The sequence below is a fragment of the Arachis hypogaea genome, chromosome 12, assembly GCF_003086295.3.
Source record: "Arachis hypogaea cultivar Tifrunner chromosome 12, arahy.Tifrunner.gnm2.J5K5, whole genome shotgun sequence".
Lineage (NCBI taxonomy): Eukaryota > Viridiplantae > Streptophyta > Magnoliopsida > Fabales > Fabaceae > Arachis > Arachis hypogaea.
In genome coordinates this window covers 113,443,531-113,464,066 of record NC_092047.1, presented here as the reverse complement: position 1 = coordinate 113,464,066, position 20,536 = coordinate 113,443,531, and the positions used below count along the sequence as shown (strand labels likewise).

General features: G+C 33.0%; 1 protein-coding gene across 4 annotated transcripts; it reads left to right on the top strand.

Moving 5' to 3' along the window:
- Positions 1-927: 927 nt before the first annotated feature.
- Positions 928-8,799, top strand: LOC112728385 (disease resistance protein RML1B). Of its 4 annotated transcripts, none has more exons than XR_011868912.1 (6): positions 1,223-1,933; positions 5,502-6,597; positions 6,683-6,982; positions 7,083-7,758; positions 7,985-8,441; positions 8,533-8,799. XR_011868912.1 is itself a non-coding variant. In XM_025778480.3 (5 exons), the coding sequence occupies exons 1-5, from the start codon at positions 1,434-1,436 to the stop codon at positions 8,546-8,548; spliced, it is 3,252 nt and encodes a 1,083-aa protein (XP_025634265.1). In that variant the 5' UTR covers positions 928-1,433; the 3' UTR covers positions 8,549-8,799. The 4 variants fall into 4 exon arrangements, 2 of the variants coding, with proteins under 2 accessions (XP_025634265.1, XP_025634266.1); XR_011868914.1 differs by having other exon boundaries at positions 1,285-1,933; positions 7,985-8,422; XM_025778480.3 differs by having other exon boundaries at positions 928-1,933; positions 7,083-8,422.
- The last annotated feature ends 11,737 nt before the right edge of the window (positions 8,800-20,536 follow it).

Below are 20,536 nucleotides of genomic sequence, written 5' to 3'. Positions count from 1 at the left end.
TTTGTTTTCCTGATGAAATTTGGATCAAGCCATGAGCAAATGGGAAAGCATTCTTTGAGCTTTGAAGTAATAAGATTTATTCCTGCCCAACATCTATTATAACCATTCAGCCAAAATGTAAGAAACATTAAGCAAGGTTGATTGCAAATTTTAATTTTGGGCTTGCTGTTTTTTCATTTATTCTCGGCCCAGTAAAAAACTGCACAGCAAAATTAATTTAATTAATATATCAATCAAAATTAGATTAATAATTTTGCTGTTAATAATATTTGATCATCATCAATTTAGTTTAGAGTTTTCCAAACTCATCAAGGTATGATTTTTTTTAATAGAAAAACTTATCTTTCAGCAAAAATATAGCCTATAGGGATACATTTGTAAATTAATATTTTTTTTATAAAAAAGGTAAATAGATAACTCAGAAATACATTTGTTATGTGCTTAAATTTAGTGAAAAATTAGAAAAAAAAATAGAATAATATCTACAAATATTAATATATAATATAATAAGTATTATATTCAAAAATCTTATATTCAAATTGAAAAATGGAATATTGTATTAATTGATCAAATTAAATAAAATAACTAAAAACAAAATACAGAAATAATAAAAAATTTATTAAAAAATGTATTTATTTTATTCCAAATTTTATTTTAATCTAAAAAAAACAAAAGATTCTAATCTAAAAACCGTTAAAGAAAACATTTTTCTTCGTAGAAAAAAGTACAAATAAAAAACTCAAAATATAAAATAAGTATTTTATTTTTTAGTACTTCTTCTTGTATGTTGTATACCTGTATGTCTTAAAATGAGGAATATAGATTGAGACACGGAGTAGTACTCAGCGTAATTGAAGGGGGATGAGCCCACTAAAGTAAAGCAAAGCTATCATTATATATAGTTACTTTTAATAAGGGAGAGGAATCAACCAAGAAACATCCAGGAAGAACCTAGCTATCATTATGGCTGACTACTTGACTTCACTTGCCTCTTTATTTAATCTTAGTCTTTAGCTAAGAATTTAATCACACCATACTTGCTAACACACAACATTCGATGGCATATTCTCCTTTCTCTAGTTCATCGTCTTCTTACTTTTTCTAAAAAAAAAGTACAAATAAAAAATTCAAAATATAAAATAAGTATTTTATTTTTTAGTACTTCTTCTTCCTGTATGTCCTAAATGAGGACCATATATCGAGACACGGAGTAATCCTCAGCGTAATTGAAGGGGGATGAGCCACACTTAAGTAAAGCAAAGTTATCATTTATAGAGACCTTTAAATCAACGAAGAAACAACCTGGAAGAACTATAGCCACCTAGCTATCATTATGGTTGACTACTTTGACTTCACTCACTTAGCTCATTATATAACCTTAGTCTCTTCAGCTAAGAATTCATCACACCACACTAAAACACACACAACCTTCAATGGCATATTCTCCTTTCTCTAGTTCATCCTCTGCTTTCAATGTTCCTCTAATCAAACATGATGTCTTCGTCAGTTTTCGAGGAACAGACATTCGCACTAATTTTCTTAGTCATTTGACAACAAACTTGAAGCGTAATCAAATTGATTTCTTTGTTGACGATGAAAAGCTTCATCCTGGAGATGAGATTTCATCCACCCTCCTTCGAGCAATCGAGCAATCATACATTTCATTGGTCATCTTCTCCGAACATTATGCTTTTTCAAGATGGTGTATGGCGGAGCTTGTGAAGATTATTGAATGCATGGAACAGTATGAAAGGATTGTGATACCTGTTTTTTATAATGTTGATCCTTCTCATGTAAGGTATCAAAAAAGAACTTTTGCAGAAGCTTTTGATGTCCACAAAGAGAGATATGAAGAGAAAATTATGCAGAATTGGAAATCTGTTCTCAAGAAGACGGCAAATTTATCTGGAATTCATTATCCATCAAAATATCAGTAAGATCTTTCACCATGAAAGTATATGCTTTTGTTATGTAGCCTCTTTTACTATTTATTGTTTAATTTTATATTTGTTACCCCTATATTACATCAAATTAGTTTACTTTAAATAGATTAATAGAGAAATCGTATCTATACCATTTTCTATATAATTTTTGTTGTATTTGTTTTAGGTAAAAAATTCATTTTTTTTTTATTTCTTATGAATCACTTCTAATATTAAAGTTAAAAAATGTATAAAAAAGTGTACAAAAAAATACATATAGCATTTTTTCTTTAAATATTGTTGGCTAAAATCTAAATATTAAGAGAGATATGTATCTAGCAAGCAACAATCATAGCAACTAGGAAGGAATATATTATGGAGAGTGTTAGGTAAATAATGACTATCTTAAACAACATGAATAACTATTAATCAAATAAAAATATAATACATCCTAATTTAATACTACTAATTACATTTAAGATTAATTTATTCTTTTAACCCTATTAATTCACATTGTTCACACATTATTCAAAAATGTTATTGATTACCTATACTTTTCCATATATATTATATACATGGGTGAGTTTTATCGTATCCCTCTTAATTAAGAATAAAAATTATTCTTTCTAGTTGATTTTATTTGAATTTAATTTAATATTATATTATTAATCAATAATTAATAAATTATATTTTAAATTTCAATATTCATATTTGTATACTTTTATTCAAAATATTAATTAAATTTTAAAATATATAAGAGTTTATCTAATCCTAAAATATCCTTTAAATTATTTATAAAAGACTAAAATATTATTTTGAGTAATGTTAGTATGTTACAAAAGATTTAGAGCATCGTTTTTAACATTATAACAAAACAACCTTTTAGTATTAATAAAAAACTAAAATACCCTTTTAACTTAAAGATTTTTAACTGATATTAGAACTAAAATTTGAATAGGATTTTAAAAATATTAAAATATTCAGAGAGTTTATTATAAAAGATTAAAATGCACATTTAGCATTAATTTTAAAAAGACTAAAATATTTTTATAGTTTATTTTCAAAAAACTAAGAATAGTGAAATATTATTTTAAAATTAGTTTTAAAATATCTAAAATATCCTTATATGATTAATAATGATTATTTAATTTTATTAGAAAATATAAGTTTTAATTTTATATTAAAAAGACTAAAATACATTTATAGTTCATTTTTAAAAGACTAAAATACCTTTTTAGAATTAATTTTGTTTAAATATATTTAAAATTATAAATTTAAGTATTTAAAAATATTAAAATATCCATATAATTAATTTTTAAAAAAAAATTAAATCACATTTTAGGATTAAGTTTTATAAACACTAAAATATCCTTATATATGACTAATTAATATTGTTTGATTGTATGAAAAATTAGACATTTAAATTTAATTTTAAAATGATTAAAACACGGAAAGAGTTCATTTTAAGAAATCAAAATACGTTTCGAGAATTAATTTTAAAAGACTAAAATATTTTTATAATTAATTTTTTAAAAGACTAAATAATCTTTTAGGATTAATTCGGAAATTAAAATACTAAAATACTATAGGATGAAGAACGATTATTTGGTTTTTTTAGAAATTAGGAACTTGACTTTAATAATAAAAAGACTAAAATAATAGCTTCTAGAATTAAAGTTGTTTAATTGTATTAAAAAAATTGAATTTGATTTTAGAAAGACTAAAATAAAATATATTTCTAGTTAATTTTGAAAAGATTTAATTACCTTTTTAAAATTTAATTTGTTTAATTGTATTATAAATTTAAAACATGTGATACTAAAACATCCTCTTAATCATATTTTAAAAAACCAAAATATCTTTTTAGGATTAATTTTGAAAGACTTTATAAATAGTTTAATTATTCTGTCGATACAGAATAATTATTTTGTTAATTCCAATGTTTTTGTCATCACATAGACTTAATTACAAAATTTGAAATAATATAAAAATTTAATAAAAAATATAAAAACCTAATTAAAAATTTAATAAAATTATATGAACTGATACCTAATTAAGCCCATACAGTAGTGTATTAGTGTCTGAAATATCTTTAATAGTCTCACTTTCTTCTTTTTTAGTTATTGTTCATTATTTTGGAGAAATCCACATTCTTGTGTTGTTGTCCTATTCATATTCGGCTAATTTTTTTTAGAAATGGATGAGCATGCTGTTGTGTTATCCATTATTATGGGTAAGTTTGGTGTTTTTTATTTTTAATATAAAAATTCATTTTTTTAATTGAATTATCAAATTAAATCATCATATTTGAGCGTATGAAAAATTCAAAAAAAAAAAATTTTGAGGGTAATTTTATGATGGCTGAGATGTGAACTTTGTAAGTACATAAAAAAAATTCAGATTTATGATTTTAAAATAATAAAAAAATTTATAAACACAAATTTGATATTAAAATTTATTATTTCAAAAAAATAAAAAATTCATATACGCAAACCTAACCATCAGATTTTGATATCAAATTTTGATTTTTAGAATTTTTTTTAACTGTCTTCCACAATTTTGTGATATATTTTTCACTTTTATAATACATCAAAAGATATATTCCTCTCTAAAATTTAAAATAAAAATACTATTCTAACCATCCATTTATTTTATTAATCAATAAAATAACTATCTTTGAGAAAAAATAATTAATTTTAAAAGATTAAAATATTCTTTCTGAGTTAAAATTATTTAATTGTATTAAAAATTAGAAGTATCAATTTACTAATACTAGACTACTTTTTTTTGAATTTTAAAATGGTTAAATTTAGGATTAGTTTTAAAAGGAATTAAATAAATTACCTTTTAACGTTAACTTTGTTTAGTTGTATTAGAAATTTGGTTTTGATTAAAAAAAATATTATTTCACACATACATAAAAATATTAGTATAAGAATCAAAGTATTTTAATATCATAATTATTATTATCTTGGAATTCTAAATTGAATAAAGTTACATAAACAATTTTGAATCAAATATTTTCATAAATTTTCACATAGCTTTATAAATTTGTAATTACATAATTGTTAAATTTTATATTAATTTATATATCTATCTAAATTTCGTCACATGCGCGGATATAGATCTAGTTTCATACTAAATTGTACAAATAAACAGAATTATGCATTCACCTTAAGTTGGTCATATCTGTTTCAACGTAGAAAAGCAAACTGACAAAGATTTGCATGATTTTCATACTCTGTTGGATGAGAGTAAATGCACATTAGAATAAGAAACAGTAATAAATAATAATATTTAGTTACTTTAGATATTAAAAAAGTTAGCTACACATGGAAAAAAAATTCACTTTTATAAAAAAAAAGTTAAAAATTAATTTAATATATTTTACTAAATATCTAAATTGCTTGATATAATTAGTATTAAAATATAAATTCACTAAAATCACCAGCTTAAACTTGCTCATTTTCTTTTTTATTACTCGTCTCCGTTATTATTGTTTTTTTCCCTCTTCTTATTCTTCTCTATTTTTACTTGTACTATGATATACTTTCTCCTTTTCTTTTCCATATACGATAGAAATGAATCAGAACTCATCCAAGATATTGTCAAGAATATTTCGGAGAAATTATCGCATCTTTTTTCAAATGCACCCCAAGACCTTGTCGGAATTGATGAGCATTTTAAATTTTTTCAACCTTTAATGGCAATGGAGTCTGATGAAGTTCGAACTGTGGGGATTTGGGGGATGGGAGGCATAGGTAAAACAACAATTGCTAGAGCAATATTCGACAGATATGCCTCTCGATATGAAGGTTGCTGCTTTCTACAAAATGTAAGAGAAGAATCTCAGAAGTCTGGTGAACACAACTTATATGAGAAACTTATTTCTGAACTACTTGAGGGAGAACATCTCCTTGTGAAAGGATCAGCCCATGCAAGATCTATGTATGTTAAGAGAATGTTGAGTCGGAAAAAGGTGCTCATAGTGCTTGATGATGTGGATGCATTAGACAAGTTAGATTATCTAACAAGAGAAGCAATCTGTCTGGGAGCAGGTAGTAGGGTCATTGTAACAACAAGAGACGAGCAAATTCTAATTGCTAAAGGAGTGGATATAAGATACAAGGTTTGGGGATTGAGCTTTGAGAGTTCCCTTGAGCTTTTTTGCTTAAAAGCCTTTCACAAAAGCTGTCCTGAACATGGATACCAAGAGCTTTCAGAAATGGCGGTTAATTATGCAGAAGGCATTCCATTAGCATTGAAAGTATTGGGATCCTTTCTACACTCAAGGAGCATAAAAGAATGGGAAAGTGCATTGAGAAAACTCAGGGTTCATTCTAATGTGGACATCTATAATGTCTTAAAATTGAGTTATGATGGATTAGATGATTCAGATAAGAACATATTCCTTGACATTGCATTCTTTTTCAGAGGAGAATACATGGATAATGTTATAAGCTTTCTAGACTCTTGTGGTTTCTTTGGCGACATTGGAATAAGCACTCTTGAGCGTAAAGCTCTTATAACTATTTTCGGCAATAGAATAGGAATGCATGACTTGATACAACAAATGGGTTGGGAAGTCGTTCGCCGAGAATCAAACAAAGATTCTGGAAAGCTCACTCGAATAAATAAAGCTGAAGATTTCTGCAACTTATTGAAAAATAGTGAGGTAAGAAACTGGTACACCTATTTTGTTTTTGCTTGTATTAAACTATCACAATAGCATTTTGTTAGTACTCGTTTTTGGTTTTCAGGAAAAAAGTTTAGTAGAAGGCATTATGATAGACTTGTCCCAAATTGGAGATTTACACTTAAATGCCGACACCTTTAAAAATATGCCTCGTCTAAGATTTCTTAAGTTTTATGATCCTTTGAATCGAAGACAGTCCAAAGTCCATGTTCCCACAACCCTGGACCCGTTTCCGGCAAAACTCAGCTATTTGGAGTGGAATAGTTGTCCTCTGAATTCTCTACCATTAAGGTTTTGTGCAGAAAAACTTGTTGAGCTTAGGATGACTAACAGTCAAATTTCTAAACTCTGGGATGGAGCACAGGTACTAATACCAATATGAACTTCTGTTTTATCCATTTTCTTTTAATTGGAAATCAAGGATTTTTGCATAATGTAATGAATGTATCTCTAAATTGTTACAGGATTTTGTGAATTTGACAAAGCTTGACCTTAGTGGATGTATAAAGTTGGTAGAGCTCCCAGACTTGAGTAAAGCAACGAAGTTTAAAAGGTTAAACCTTTGGGGTTGTGAAAATCTATGTCAACTTCATCCATCTATTTTATCCATCCAAACACTTGAGGAATTGCAGCTTTATGGTTGCAAAAAATTGAAGAGTGTCAAAGGCAACACATATTTGAAATCTCTTAAAAGACTCGAGGTTCGAATGTGCTCAAGCCTGGAGGAATTTTCGGTGTCATCAGAGAAACTGACGACTTTGTATTTATCTTTTTTGAGAATTAAGAGTGTACCATATGAATTATATTGCTCTACATATCTTGTGTGTCTTTGTCTTTGGGATTGCAAAGAGCTAATTGAGCTTCCACACCATATCAAAACCCTATCAAGCTTATTGACTCTGGACGTAAGTGGTTGTTTTAGTCTTCGATCTATACCGGAGCTTCCACCATCTATTGAAGTGCTTCTTGCTAATGACTGCACATCACTGGAAAGAATATTCAGTTTGAAGGCAGAATTTAGTTTGAACAGAAGACATCTCTCATTTGAAAATTGCGTGAAATTGGAAGAGGAGTCGCTGAATGATATTGCAGAAGATGCCCATCTCACAATATTGAGAAATGTTTTGTTTTTTTTAACAGGTAAATATCAGATGATAAATTATTATCATTATCCTAGAATGGATGGTCGTATTTGTTATCCAGGGTACAAAGTTCCAGAGTGGTTTGGATGTCAGACAACAGAAGCGTCCATAACAATTGAACTTGATCAACCTTACTACCAATTGTTGGGTTTCATCTTCTGTTGTGTTGTTTCTCAAAACTTACCTCCTCCTTTTTTTAATAAATGGGGTTTTCTCAACATTAGGTGTGAATACGGCCACTTCGGAGATGATGTAAAGCACACATTTCTAATTACAAGGCGAAACTTTGTTCCTGAAAGACGACGGAACTCTGAAGATCACGTTTTTATTTGGACATATCAATTTCCTGATGAAGACATGTTTAGGGAAATTGAAATGTCTGATGATGATGACAGTACTAGCAACCAAAAGATGTCATTCGGATTCAGTGTTGATAGACATGATGAATATGGGAAGAGAGTAGAAGAATGTAAAAAACATTATTTTATAAAAGGGTGTGGAGTTGTGCCAATGTATGCCTCAACTGTCGTGGATGTCATTCAAAAACTTGAATTGGAGTTGAACCCTCATCGTCATAACTCCATCACAAGGCAGAGTATAGACGCACTGAAAAGCAAGATGATCCGGAAGATTAAAGGAAAATCACATCGACTCTTGAAGAAGTAAGTTGCATGATCAAAGGTATTATTAATCAGGCACATTCTAAAATGATTATAATTATAGAGTGTGCACGTTTATGTTATTGAAATGCACTTATTTTATTCATTTGCAGAGTAATCTGGATTTAAAAGGCAGCAAGGGGAGTAATACCACTACATTTGATTTTCAACATTAGCAAAAGCTTCATGCCGCTAATTCCACCTTGTACTACTATTTGAAAGTTTGTACAAACAGATGCACTTACATTCACTTTTGTGGTCTTGTGAAACTCTTATTTGATTTGTGTATCCTAATGTAATTGAACCACTTTTTGTCATGATTCTTGGGATTGCCACACTTTTTTTTACACAAGTGAGGAGTTTCTATTCTTAAGTTTTAATTTATGTATTACTGCATGTAAAGCCTTCTCAAATTCACACGATTTTAATTTATTCTAGTACTTCTAGCATTCAATCAAAGATTCTTGTTTCAATTTTAATAGCATGATACATTTTCATTAATTATACAGATTCTGTTAGCAGACATGAGTAAATGGTTTGAGTAATCATTTAAGCCCAATAATCCAAGCCTGCCTCCATTGAATTTATGCATCATTACCAAGTTTTATTTTTCTGTTTCTCTACTTACATATATGCACATGGTTCCTCTGTTGGTAGAGAGAGAGAGGCAGAGAAATAAAACTACTCTCATTAATCATTATTGTTGCTCAACTTCATTTGTCTCTCATTTGTCTCTCACTATTTCATTTGTCTCTCACCATTTCAAAACTAGGTCTAATTTATTCAATACTTAGTTACATTATCACATGACTCATCATAAAACTAATTTATACTTTGAGTGAGTTATGATTTATGCATTTAAAACTAAAAAATTTATTGACATACTATAATCCAATCTAGAGATAAAATAAAAAACCAAAAAAATTGGATATTAGAATGTGCAGAGTCACACTAAAATTTAAAGTTAATATAGTAAATGTAAACAAAATGAGTTTGAATTTTTTTTAATTGACAAGTTAGAACAGGGACTAATGACTCTCTGGTCAACTGGTCAAGTAGTAAAGATAATTAAAGAAGAGAATTTGACAACATCAAACATTTCAAATTCAAGCATATATTCAATCTTAACAGTTAACACTTTTAAGTCATGACAAATAATTATAACAATCGGATCGATAATTAATGTCAAGATACACACTAAAAAAATATATTTAAACAAAATTACTCTCAAGAATGAAATTATTTTTAAACTAATTAATTATTAGCGAGCTAAGAATGCCTAAAATTATTCATAAAAAAGAAAAATAAAAAGAACATTTTATTCGGATGGTTTCAGTGGCTAAGAGAAGGGGGTTGAATCTTAGCCCCCTTTTTGGTTGCTAACACTTGCTGAACTTCAGAGGAGACTTTTCTGTTTTAGCTCGTCACTGGACACGAGACATTTTCTTTTGTCTCGTTCCAAGTCACGAGACTTTTTGTTTTGTCTCGTCACTTTGCACGAGATACTTCTGGTTTTTGTTCCTGTGCAGTAGAAACAGAAATGGAGTAGAGAAGAAAGAGAATTACACCCAGATATATCCTGGTTCAGCTGCTAAGTGCAGTGCAGCCTACATCCAGTCTCCATCACAAATATGATGGAATTTCACTATAATCAATCTGATTACAACCTGTAAAGTGCTAACCCAACTTACAAGGGGATTCTCACAGAATCATGAAACACAACATAGATGAACAAAGGAACTCTAAGACATCTATGGCTTTTTCTTTTAATTTTGCACTCTCTGCCTTTTTCCGCTCTATGGCTTTTTCTTACAAACCTCACTGTTTGCCTTTTTCCATGAGACTCAAGACATGACAAAATTAAACAGAAAAATATTAAACAGAATACATTGAAGGAGAAGAGAAAACTGTTAGCTCAGGTAGCTCTGAGAACACTGTGCCTTGCACTCTCAAATTTTCTCCTTGCTTCAAACAGTGGCTGTCCACACTTATTATAGAAGAGAGGAGCCTCCACTTATTGAAGCCAAAACCGAACCAACTTCTTCCTCCTTCAACCAACAGAACCGGTTCGGCCACATAGAGAGAGAAGAGATAACCATGCAAAACCCAACATGCAATTACCTCTAGTCCTTTCTTGATCATCACCCTTCATCAATCCGAGCTCTCCATCCTTGGCTTGCTCTCCAAGATAGATTTCTGGCCCTTGATGCTTCATGATGATAATGACTTCATCTGCTTCAATCTCTGCCTCAACCATCACTTCGCCACTCTAGCTACTTCCTGTGGTGGTTGAGCAGAATCAAAGACAAGCCATGCTTCAAGAATCTCCCTTGCTGGCCGAATCTTTGCCTTCCATTTTGAGCATGAAAAACTCAAGATAACCTCACCAAATCTAACCACATTTGGTGAATATCTTAGCCACAGCTCATTTTTATTTTAGTATGTTTTCTTGCCATCATTAGCTTAATGGTCTTGATGCATGCAGCTTCTTCCTTTTCTTGGTTGATGAGCATAGCGTCCATAGCTTCCTGGACAAGGATCGAAGAAAGAAGCAAGAAAGAGATGAGAGAGAATAAACAACTTAGAAGAAAAGCAATTCAATGTGATAAACCACTTTGTTGGTTAAAGTTGCTTTTACTTCCTTAGCTTAGAGTGGCGTGTTGTCATAATAGCCATCAATCAATTCAGCTGAACATTTCTCTCTCATATTTCCCATGCATTAATTAACAATGTAATAGATTTTGAAATCCATCACATGGTGAAATACTTGGATCCGTTGGAAGCATTTTGCTTTCATTTTAATCTTGGTTTCGGACCAAGTTTGGAACCATTCATCACAAATGAGATTTGGGCTTGTAGCATTGAAATTAAAACTGGCCCAATTAGTTAACATTTGCTTTCCTGATGAATTTTGTTTCGGATCAAGCATGAGAAAATTAACCATGGGCTTGGTTGTAACAATATTGAGTTTGGCCCATCAATAAGAATTCAGCCACTTGTTATAAACCATGCATCAAGGTTGATTGTTGGGCTTAAACCAAAAGCTCATTTTTCGGCCCAACATAAAATCTGCACAACAAAATTATTAATTAAGCAAATATGAATTAAGATCAAATCAATAATTTTGTAATTAAATATTTTAATAATATTTGTTCATCATCAAAATTAAATAAGAGTTTTCGAAACTCATCAATCTCCCCCTTGATGACAAACATTATTAAAATTGAAATGGGAAAAATTTAAAAGGTTGAGTAAAGAATACTCCCTTTGAAGATTGAATTTCTCTCCCTTTCTAAATGTCACATGGCTCCCCCTTGATGTATGCTTGTTTTACCAAGGGAAGCACTTACCTGTAACATTTTAATCAAGCTTGAAGAACTATGTTATTTAGCATATTATTTGATGCTAAATGCTTGATTTATGAGCAGTTTTAATTGATAATCAAAACTCATTTGATATCATAAACTGATTTACTGCTCAAACTTATTCATACATCAAAAAAAATATCCAAACATTTTTCAAACATTTTCCTATTTAGGATATCAGAGCAGATAGAATGATGGAAAAAATATTTGAAGTACACATGATCAAAATAAGGCAGTTTTTATACTTTATATAATTTAAAGGAATGCCAAAAATAAGTTTTCAATCCAACAAGTTTATCAATGATGAATCAACAGCCAGGCATCAAAATAAATCAAACATCATTATAAATCAAATGCCATATGCAGTTCAAGCAGCAGTGACCAAGGTAAAACAAATGCAATAAACACATGCATTCTTTGAACAAGGTGATCATGAATTTTCAATTTGAAAATTTCATTCCCTGTTCTTATCCCCTGTTTTTTGTTTTTATTTGTTCTAATTTCAATTTTGGAAACTAAATTTCCTCCCCCTTTTGTCATCACGGGGGCACCTGCACAAAACATGATTATCATAGCAAAATATTCAAGATAAAGTAGCAAAAGTATTTCACAGTATCCTAGAGATTATCCTAGAGCAGGGAGTATTAAGTCATGCTCCTACAAAAAAATAGATTGAGCCTAATGGAGCCAATATCAAACAAAGTAAACAAACAGTTCATTAATCATCAGAAAAATTAATGTCTTCTTCCCCAACGCCTCCTTCACTATCATCTCCCAGATCTTCTTTAAAGCTTTCGATCATCAGATTGACCCTTTCTTTGCAATTTTTCCAAGCTTTCTCGTTCTCAGAGGCTTGCTTGCGAGTTTCTTTGTGAGACTGAATCATCATGTCTACTATGTTTGAGAATTCACCCAAAATTTCTTTGATGGATTTGACTGTTTTGGAGGATTCTGGCCGTGACTCATTGTCACCATCTGATGCAGCCGATTTGCCTCCTTTTGTTCCCTTAGTTGCTCCTCCTCCTCTGATTGAGGAGACTTTGTTTTCTACTGCCTCATTCAACAAATCAACTTTAAAGTATTCAAAGATTCTAGTTAAAAACATACCATAAGGCAGGTTAGCCTTTTTGGTACTTCTAACAGAATCCCACATATGCCTAATCATAACATAACCAAAGGATATAGGTGTAGAGGTAACCAAAGCAAATAATATGAGACAGTCAGAAAATGTTACTCGGTTGTGTGAGCCGCTTTGGGGAGTCAGAATGTGGGTGATGATTCGGTGAATCAGTGAGTTGACTGGTCCTAGAGCTTGATGAGTTGGAGTTGTTCCATGCAAGCCAGAAAGATTCTCGCAAATGTGCTGAAGAACTGTTTTGTATGAAACGCCTACTTGTGTGTCCCATTTGTCTGCCATTTACGCTCGTGGTCCTTCTTCCTTGAAGCCCAGGGCCGCTCCAAGGGTTTCAGCATCAAGGGCTATTTGAACCCTTTTGACATAGGAATGAATAGTGCCATCAAAAAGACGCATATTGGCGTAAAACTCTCGGACAAGGCCAGGATAGACTGGTTTCTGAATGAGAAGAAGCGGCTTCCAGTTGAGGAGTTCAAACAGAGAGGAGATGTTAATGCCTTTGTTGGTGAGAGTGTCAAGATTCACAAGGTAGGTAGCACACAGATGGCGTTTTTTCATAACCTCATTGTGGAACTCAAAGAAAGTGCAACAGTTGAATCTGCTTGGATCAAAGTGAGAGTGAGTCTTGGCATACTTATTTTTGAATTTCAGGGATTCCAAGTTTGATGGTTCGGTGGTGTCATTGAGTGCAAAACCCTTAGTCTTTTGAGCACTCTTCCCGGATGCATGGGGACTTGATCTCTTTGGTGGTGATTGTGGAGGGGAAGGAAATGGGAGAAGTATGAGACTCTTCTTCTTCTGCCACGGGAACTCCTTTCTTCTTCCTTGAGGAAGTTTTTGTGGCAATGACTTTTCTTCTCATTGTGTCTGTGCGTTTTGAAGGGGGTGAAGGTGATGAAGATGATGTAGAATGGATGTGAATGTGTGTGTGTGATTGTGGAGTAGACTGTTTTTGAGAGGATAGAAGCCTTTCACTCTTTCTTGGCACGGTTTTCTTTTTCATGGTGATGGAAGAATGAAATATGAGGGGTTGGTGAGGTAACCGAATGAGTGGGGAAGAAGGAAGGTGAGAGACGCATTAAATGAGGACATGAGAGAGAATTTGGTGGGAGTAATGACCATTAGTGGGCGGTTAATGACAATAATGGAGAAGTTATTACCCAAAAGTGATTTCCCTTTTAATTTTGAAATCTAAAAACTGAAAAGTTGTTGCCTTAAATCAAGGGATTAGATGGAGAAAGGGATTTGATTTGACAATAACTACTTCCAATAAGATATGATGACACAAGGAAGAAGATTCTCATTTGCATAGATAGATAACTAACAAAACTGTTAGGGTGGGGTCAAGGAATTTTGGTGGGGCCCATAAAATTTTGAAATCTGCGTTGCTTCCCCCTTGACCACAGCTCTTCCATCATGCCATTATTTTTATCTCGTCCAAACCTACGAGCAAAACTGAACAGAGTCACTTATTCACAAATTTTCAATGAAACTTAAATCAAACATCCCCAAAATTTTTCTCAAGGTACAGAATCTGTCTTCACAGAGGGGTTTTGTAAACATATCAGCAATTTGGTCTTCAGATTTTACAAATTGAATATCAATAGTACCCTTTTGCACATGTTCCCTAATGAAATGATATTTTATCTCAATGTGCTTAGTTCTTGAATGCAAAACAGGATTTTTTGAAATATTTATAGCACTCATATTATCACAAAATAAAGGTATACTATTGATTTTTAATTTGTAATATTCCAATTGTATTTTTAACCAAATTAATTGTGAGCAACATGATGATGCGGAAATATATTCAGCTTCGGCTGTGGATAGAGCCACTGTGGCTTGTTTCTTGCTTGACCACATGTTGAGTGAGCTTCCAAGGAAGCAACACATGCCGGAGGTGCTCCTTCTATCCACTCGATCTCCCGCATAATCTGCATCACAAAAACCTACTGCACAAAAGTCATCAGATTTAGGATACCATAATCCATAATTGCAAGTTCCCTTAATGTATCTAATGATGCGTTTAACAGCCGTGAGATGGGATTCTTTTGGGTGAGATTGGAACCTTGAACATACACCCACACTTTGGACTATATCCGGTCTAGAGGAGGTGAGATACATGAGTGATCCTATCATTCCTCTATACCTTGTTTCATCCACATCTTAGCCATCATCATCCTTTTCAAGTTTAGTATTGGGATGCATAGGAGTACCCATTGATTTGGAATTTTCTAAGCCAAACTTTTTGATAAGTTCTTTTGCATACTTTTCTTGGTAAATAAAAGTACCACTAGGAGTTTGTTTAATTTGGAGGCCAAGAAAGAAAGTAAGCTCTCCCATTAAACTCATTTCAAACTCACTAGTCATGAGTTTTCCAAACTCTTCACACAAGGAAGTGTTGGCCGATCCAAATACAATGTCATCAACATAAACTTGAACAAGAAGTATATCATCATTAGATGCTTTAATAAATAAAGTAGTGTCGGTGGTACCTCTTTGAAATTGATTTTCCAACAAGAAGGCACTAAGCCTTTCATACCAAGCTCTTGGAGCTTGTCTAAGACCATAAAGAGCCTTAGTTAATTTGAAAACATGATTTGGAAACTCTTTATGTTCAAAACCGGGGGGTTGTGCCACATACACTTCTCTATCAATAAAGCCATTAAGAAAAGCACATTTAACATCCATTTGAAATATTTTGAAACCTTTATGGGCGGCATATGCAAGAAGCAACCGAATTGCTTCCATTCTAGCTACCGGAGCAAAAGACTCATCAAAATCTATACCCTCTTCTTGATCGTAACCTTGGGCCACTAATCTAGCCTTGTTACGAACAACTTGTCCATCCTCACCAAGTTTATTTTTAAATACCCACTTAGTACGGGTCACTTTCTTACCATCCGAATGAGGTACTAGTGTCCAAACCTCATTTTTTTTAAATTGGGCAAGCTCCTCTTGCATTGCTTTAACCCATGATGGGTCTTCTAGAGCTTGTTTGACATTGTTGGGCTCTATTTGTGACAAGAGAGCAAAGTTGCTAGGTTTGGTTTGCCTTTTGGTGGAGGATCTTGTTGTTACACCATGAGAGGGATCACCAATGATGAAGTCATGAGGATAACCCCTCATAGACTTCCATTCTCTAGGTTTTCGGCCAGGTGTTGAACTTTGATGAACTTCTGGTGGTTTCACTGTTTCAGTTTCTCGTGTCTGCTCAGGAGATAAAATGGAAGTTTCTCCTTCAATCTGACGAGATAAAACCGGGCTGACAGATTCTTCATTTTGCACAGATTTGGGATTTTCTTTACTTGTTCCAGCCTCTTCACAATCTGAATCATTATCCTTCATAATACTGGGAATTAAGTTAGAATCACAAAAAGTAACATGTATGGATTCCTCTATTGTCCTATGCTCCTTGAGATAAACTCTATAGGCCTTGCTTGTGGTTGAATATCCAACAAACATTCCTTCATAAGATTTTGGATCAAATTTTCCAAGGTTTTCCTTATTGTTGAGCACAAAACATTTGCATCCAAAAACATGAAAATACTTAAGATTTGGAGGGGTTCCTTTCCATAGCTCATAAGGTGTTTTCTTTAACCCTTTTCTAATGATTGTTCTATTCAAAATGTAACATGCTGTGTTCACAGCTTCAGCCCATAAAAATTTAGGAATTTTATTCTCACATAACATAGCCCTAGTCATTTCTTGAAGGCTTCTATTCCTTCTTTCAACCACCCCATTTTGTTGGGGGGTTCTAGGACATGAAAAGTTATGAAAAATCCCTAAGTCATCACAAAATTTTTCAAAATCTTGATTTTCAAATTCTCTTCCATGATCACTTCTCAAATGGGCAATTTTCAAATCTTTTTCATTTTGAATTTTCTTACATAAAAAGCATGAAAGGCATCATTCTTATGAGCAAGGAAAAGTACCCAACCAAATCTAGAGTAATCATCTACCACCACAAGACCATAGTATTTACCTCCTAAACTTTGAGTTCTAGTAGGACCAAAAAGATCAATATGTAACATTTCCAATGGCCTTTTGGTTGAGATTCCATCTTTAGATTTAAAAGAGGATTTTACTTGTTTGCCCAATTGACAAGCGTCACAAGTAAGATCCTTGTCAAACTTGATGTTTGGAATTCCTCTAACTAAATTTCTTTTGACTAGTTTAGAAATTTGATACATGCTAGCATGTCCCAACTTTCTATGCCAAAGCCATTTTTCAGATTCAAAAGATGTAAAGCATGTTACATTTTGTTTCTTTAAATCCTCAAGAATTAATCCATACACATTGTTGCATCTTTTAGCTTCAAGAAGAACATTCCCAGTTTTCTCACACACAACTAAACAAACAAATTTCTTAAAAATAACTTCAAAACCCAAATCACAAAGTTGACTAACACTAAGTAAATTATGTTTCAAGCCATGTACAAGGAGAACATCATTTATACAAGTTGAAAAATTTTTACCCACTTTTCCAATAGCCACAATTTTTCCTTTTGCTTCATCACCGAAAGTGACAAGTCCTCCATCATATTCATCAAGCTTTATGAAGAAGGTTGTCTTTCCAGTCATATGCCTAGAGCATCCGCTGTCCATATACCACATGTTTTCCTTCCTTTTGGATGCTAGGCACACCTACAAAACAAGCTTAAGTAACCTTAGGTATCCAAATCTTTTTGGATCCTTTCACGTTAAACCATCTTCTATGTCCTAAGCCATTGTAATCAAAAACAATTTTATAAACTTTATCACCCACCATTCTTTCACCAAAAAAACATTGAATGGGAAAGTGTCCATTTCGATTGCATAGCCTACAAAATCTTGGAGTTGCTATTTTGTTAAAGTAGGTTGGGTCTTGATACCTTGTATCATTTGAAGATGAAGCAATGTTTTCAACATGAGATTTTTCAGTTTTAGGGTTATGAAAGACTACCTGATCTATGTGGTCTGCCATGAGACATGTTTGTGACTTGGTCTCGGTTTGTTCATCATCATCAGAGTCATTCTCCAAGTCTTCCCATGATGCTATCAATCCTTTCTTCTTTCCTTTTTTCGGTTTTTCCTCCTTCTTCAACTTGGGACAATCAGATTTGAAATGCCCCATTTCCTTGCAATTGTAGCAAATTACTTTGCTAAGATCTTTCTTCACTCTCCTTGAGCTGCTACCTCTGCTTTTGAGCTTTGCCATTTTCCTGAATTTTTTTGCAAACAACACAAACTCATTTTCAGAAGAGTTATCACTGGATTCATCATCCAGAGGGTTAGTCACAGAAGAAAAGGCAATTCCTTTCTTTTTTGTATCCTTTTTCAAATAGGTGTTTTCAAAAGCAAGAAGATTTCCTCTTAAATCATCAAGTGTCATGGAGTCTAAGCTACTACTCTCAGAAATGATTAAGGCTTTTGTTTCCCACTCTTTTGTAAGACATCTCAACACTCTTCTCACTAGCACAGATTCTGAATGTGTGATTCCAAGAGCATCTAAGCCAACAATAATGGAGTTGAACCGTTCGAACAGTTCATCAATGGACTCTCCTTCCTTCATTGCAAACATTTCATACTCTCTATTCAACATGTTTGTCCGAGTCTTCTTTACAATGGTGGTTCCTTCATGGGTGATTTGCAATTTGTCCCAGATTTCCTTTGCCGTTGTGCATCTTGATACCCGTCGGTACTCCTCAAAGCTGATAGCACAGTTTAGCAGATTTACTGCCTTGGCATTTAATTCTATCTTCTTCCTATCTTCCTCAGTCCATCTTGCTTCTGGTTTGAGAGAGACTACTCCTTCTGCACTCGTGATAGTTGGAAATTGAGGCCCTTCCAGAATAATCTACCAGAGTCTGTAATCCACTGCTTGTACAAATATCTTCATCCTCTCCTTCTAATAGGTATAGTTTTTCCCATTGAAAAGAGGAGGTCTGTTGCTTGATTGTCCTTTAGTCAGATTATAGGACACCACATTTGCGCCACTGTTTTCCGCCATAAGGATCTTTACTCCAAGCTGCAAAGCTTGATCTCTTTGAGACCAAGCTCTGATACCAATTGATGGTTTCAGTGGCTAAGAGAAGGGGGGGTTGAATCTTAGCCCCCTTTTTGGTTGCTAACACTTGCTGAACTTCAGAGGAGACTTTTCTGTTTTAGCTTGTCACTGGACACGAGACATTTTCTTTTGTCTCGTCCCAAGTCACGAGACTTTTTGTTTTGTCTCGTCACTTTGCACGAGATACTTCTGGTTTTTGCTCCTGTGCAGTAGAAACAGAAATGGAGTAGAGAAGAAAGAGAATTACACCCAGATATATCCTGGTTCAGCTGCTAAGTGCAGTACAGCCTACATCCAGTCTCCATCACAAACATGATGGAATTTCACTATAATCAATCTGATTACAACCTGTAAAGTGCTAACCCAACTTACAAGGGGATTCTCACAGAATCATGAAACACAACATAGATGTACAAAGGAACTCTAAGACATCTATGGCTTTTTCTTTTAATTTTGCACTCTCTGCCTTTTTCCGCTCTATGGCTTTTTCTTACAAACCTCACTGTTTGCCTTTTTCCATGAGACTCAAGACATGACAAAATTAAACAGAAAAATATTAAACAGAATATATTGAAGGAGAAGAGAAAACTGTTAGCTCAGGTAGCTCTGAGAACACTGTGCCTTGCACTCTCAAATTTTCTCCTTGCTTCAAACAGTGGCTGTCCACACTTATTATAGAAGAGAGGAGCCTCCACTTATTGAAGCCAAAACCGAACCAACTTCTTCCTCCTTCAACCAACAGAACCGGTTCGGCCACATAGAGAGAGAAGAGATAACCATGCAAAACCCAACATGCAATTACCTCTAGTCCTTTCTTGATCATCACCCTTCATCAATCCGAGTTCTCCATCCTTGGCTTGCTCTCCAAGATGGATTTCTGGCCCTTGATACTTCATGATGATAATGACTTCATCTGCTTCAATCTCTGCCTCAACCATCACTTCGCCACTCTAGCTACTTCCTGTGGTGGTTGAGCAGAATCAAAGACAAGCCATGCTTCAAGAATCTCCCTTGCTGGCCGAATCTTTGCCTTCCATTTTGAGCATGAAAAACTCAAGATAACCTCACCAAATCTAACCACATTTGGTGAATATCTTAGCCACAGCTCATTTTTATTTTAGTATGTTTTCTTGCCATCATTAGCTTAATGGTCTTGATGCATGCAGCTTCTTCCTTTTCTTGGTTGATGAGCATAGCGTCCATAACTTCCTGGACAAGGACTGAAGAAAGAAGCAAGAAAGAGATGAGAGAGAATAAACAATTTAGAAGAAAAGCAATTCAATGTGATAAACCACTTTGTTGGTTAAAGTTGCTTTTACTTCCTTAGCTTAGAGTGGCGTGTTGTCATAATAGCCATCAATCAATTCAGCTGAACATTTCTCTCTCATATTTCCCATGCATTAATTAACAATGTAATAGATTTTGAAATCCATCACATGGTGAAATACTTGGATCCGTTGGAAGCATTTTGCTTTCATTTTAATCTTGGTTTCGGACCAAGTTTGGAACCATTCATCACAAATGAGATTTGGGCTTGTAGCATTGAAATTAAAACTAGCCCAATTAGTT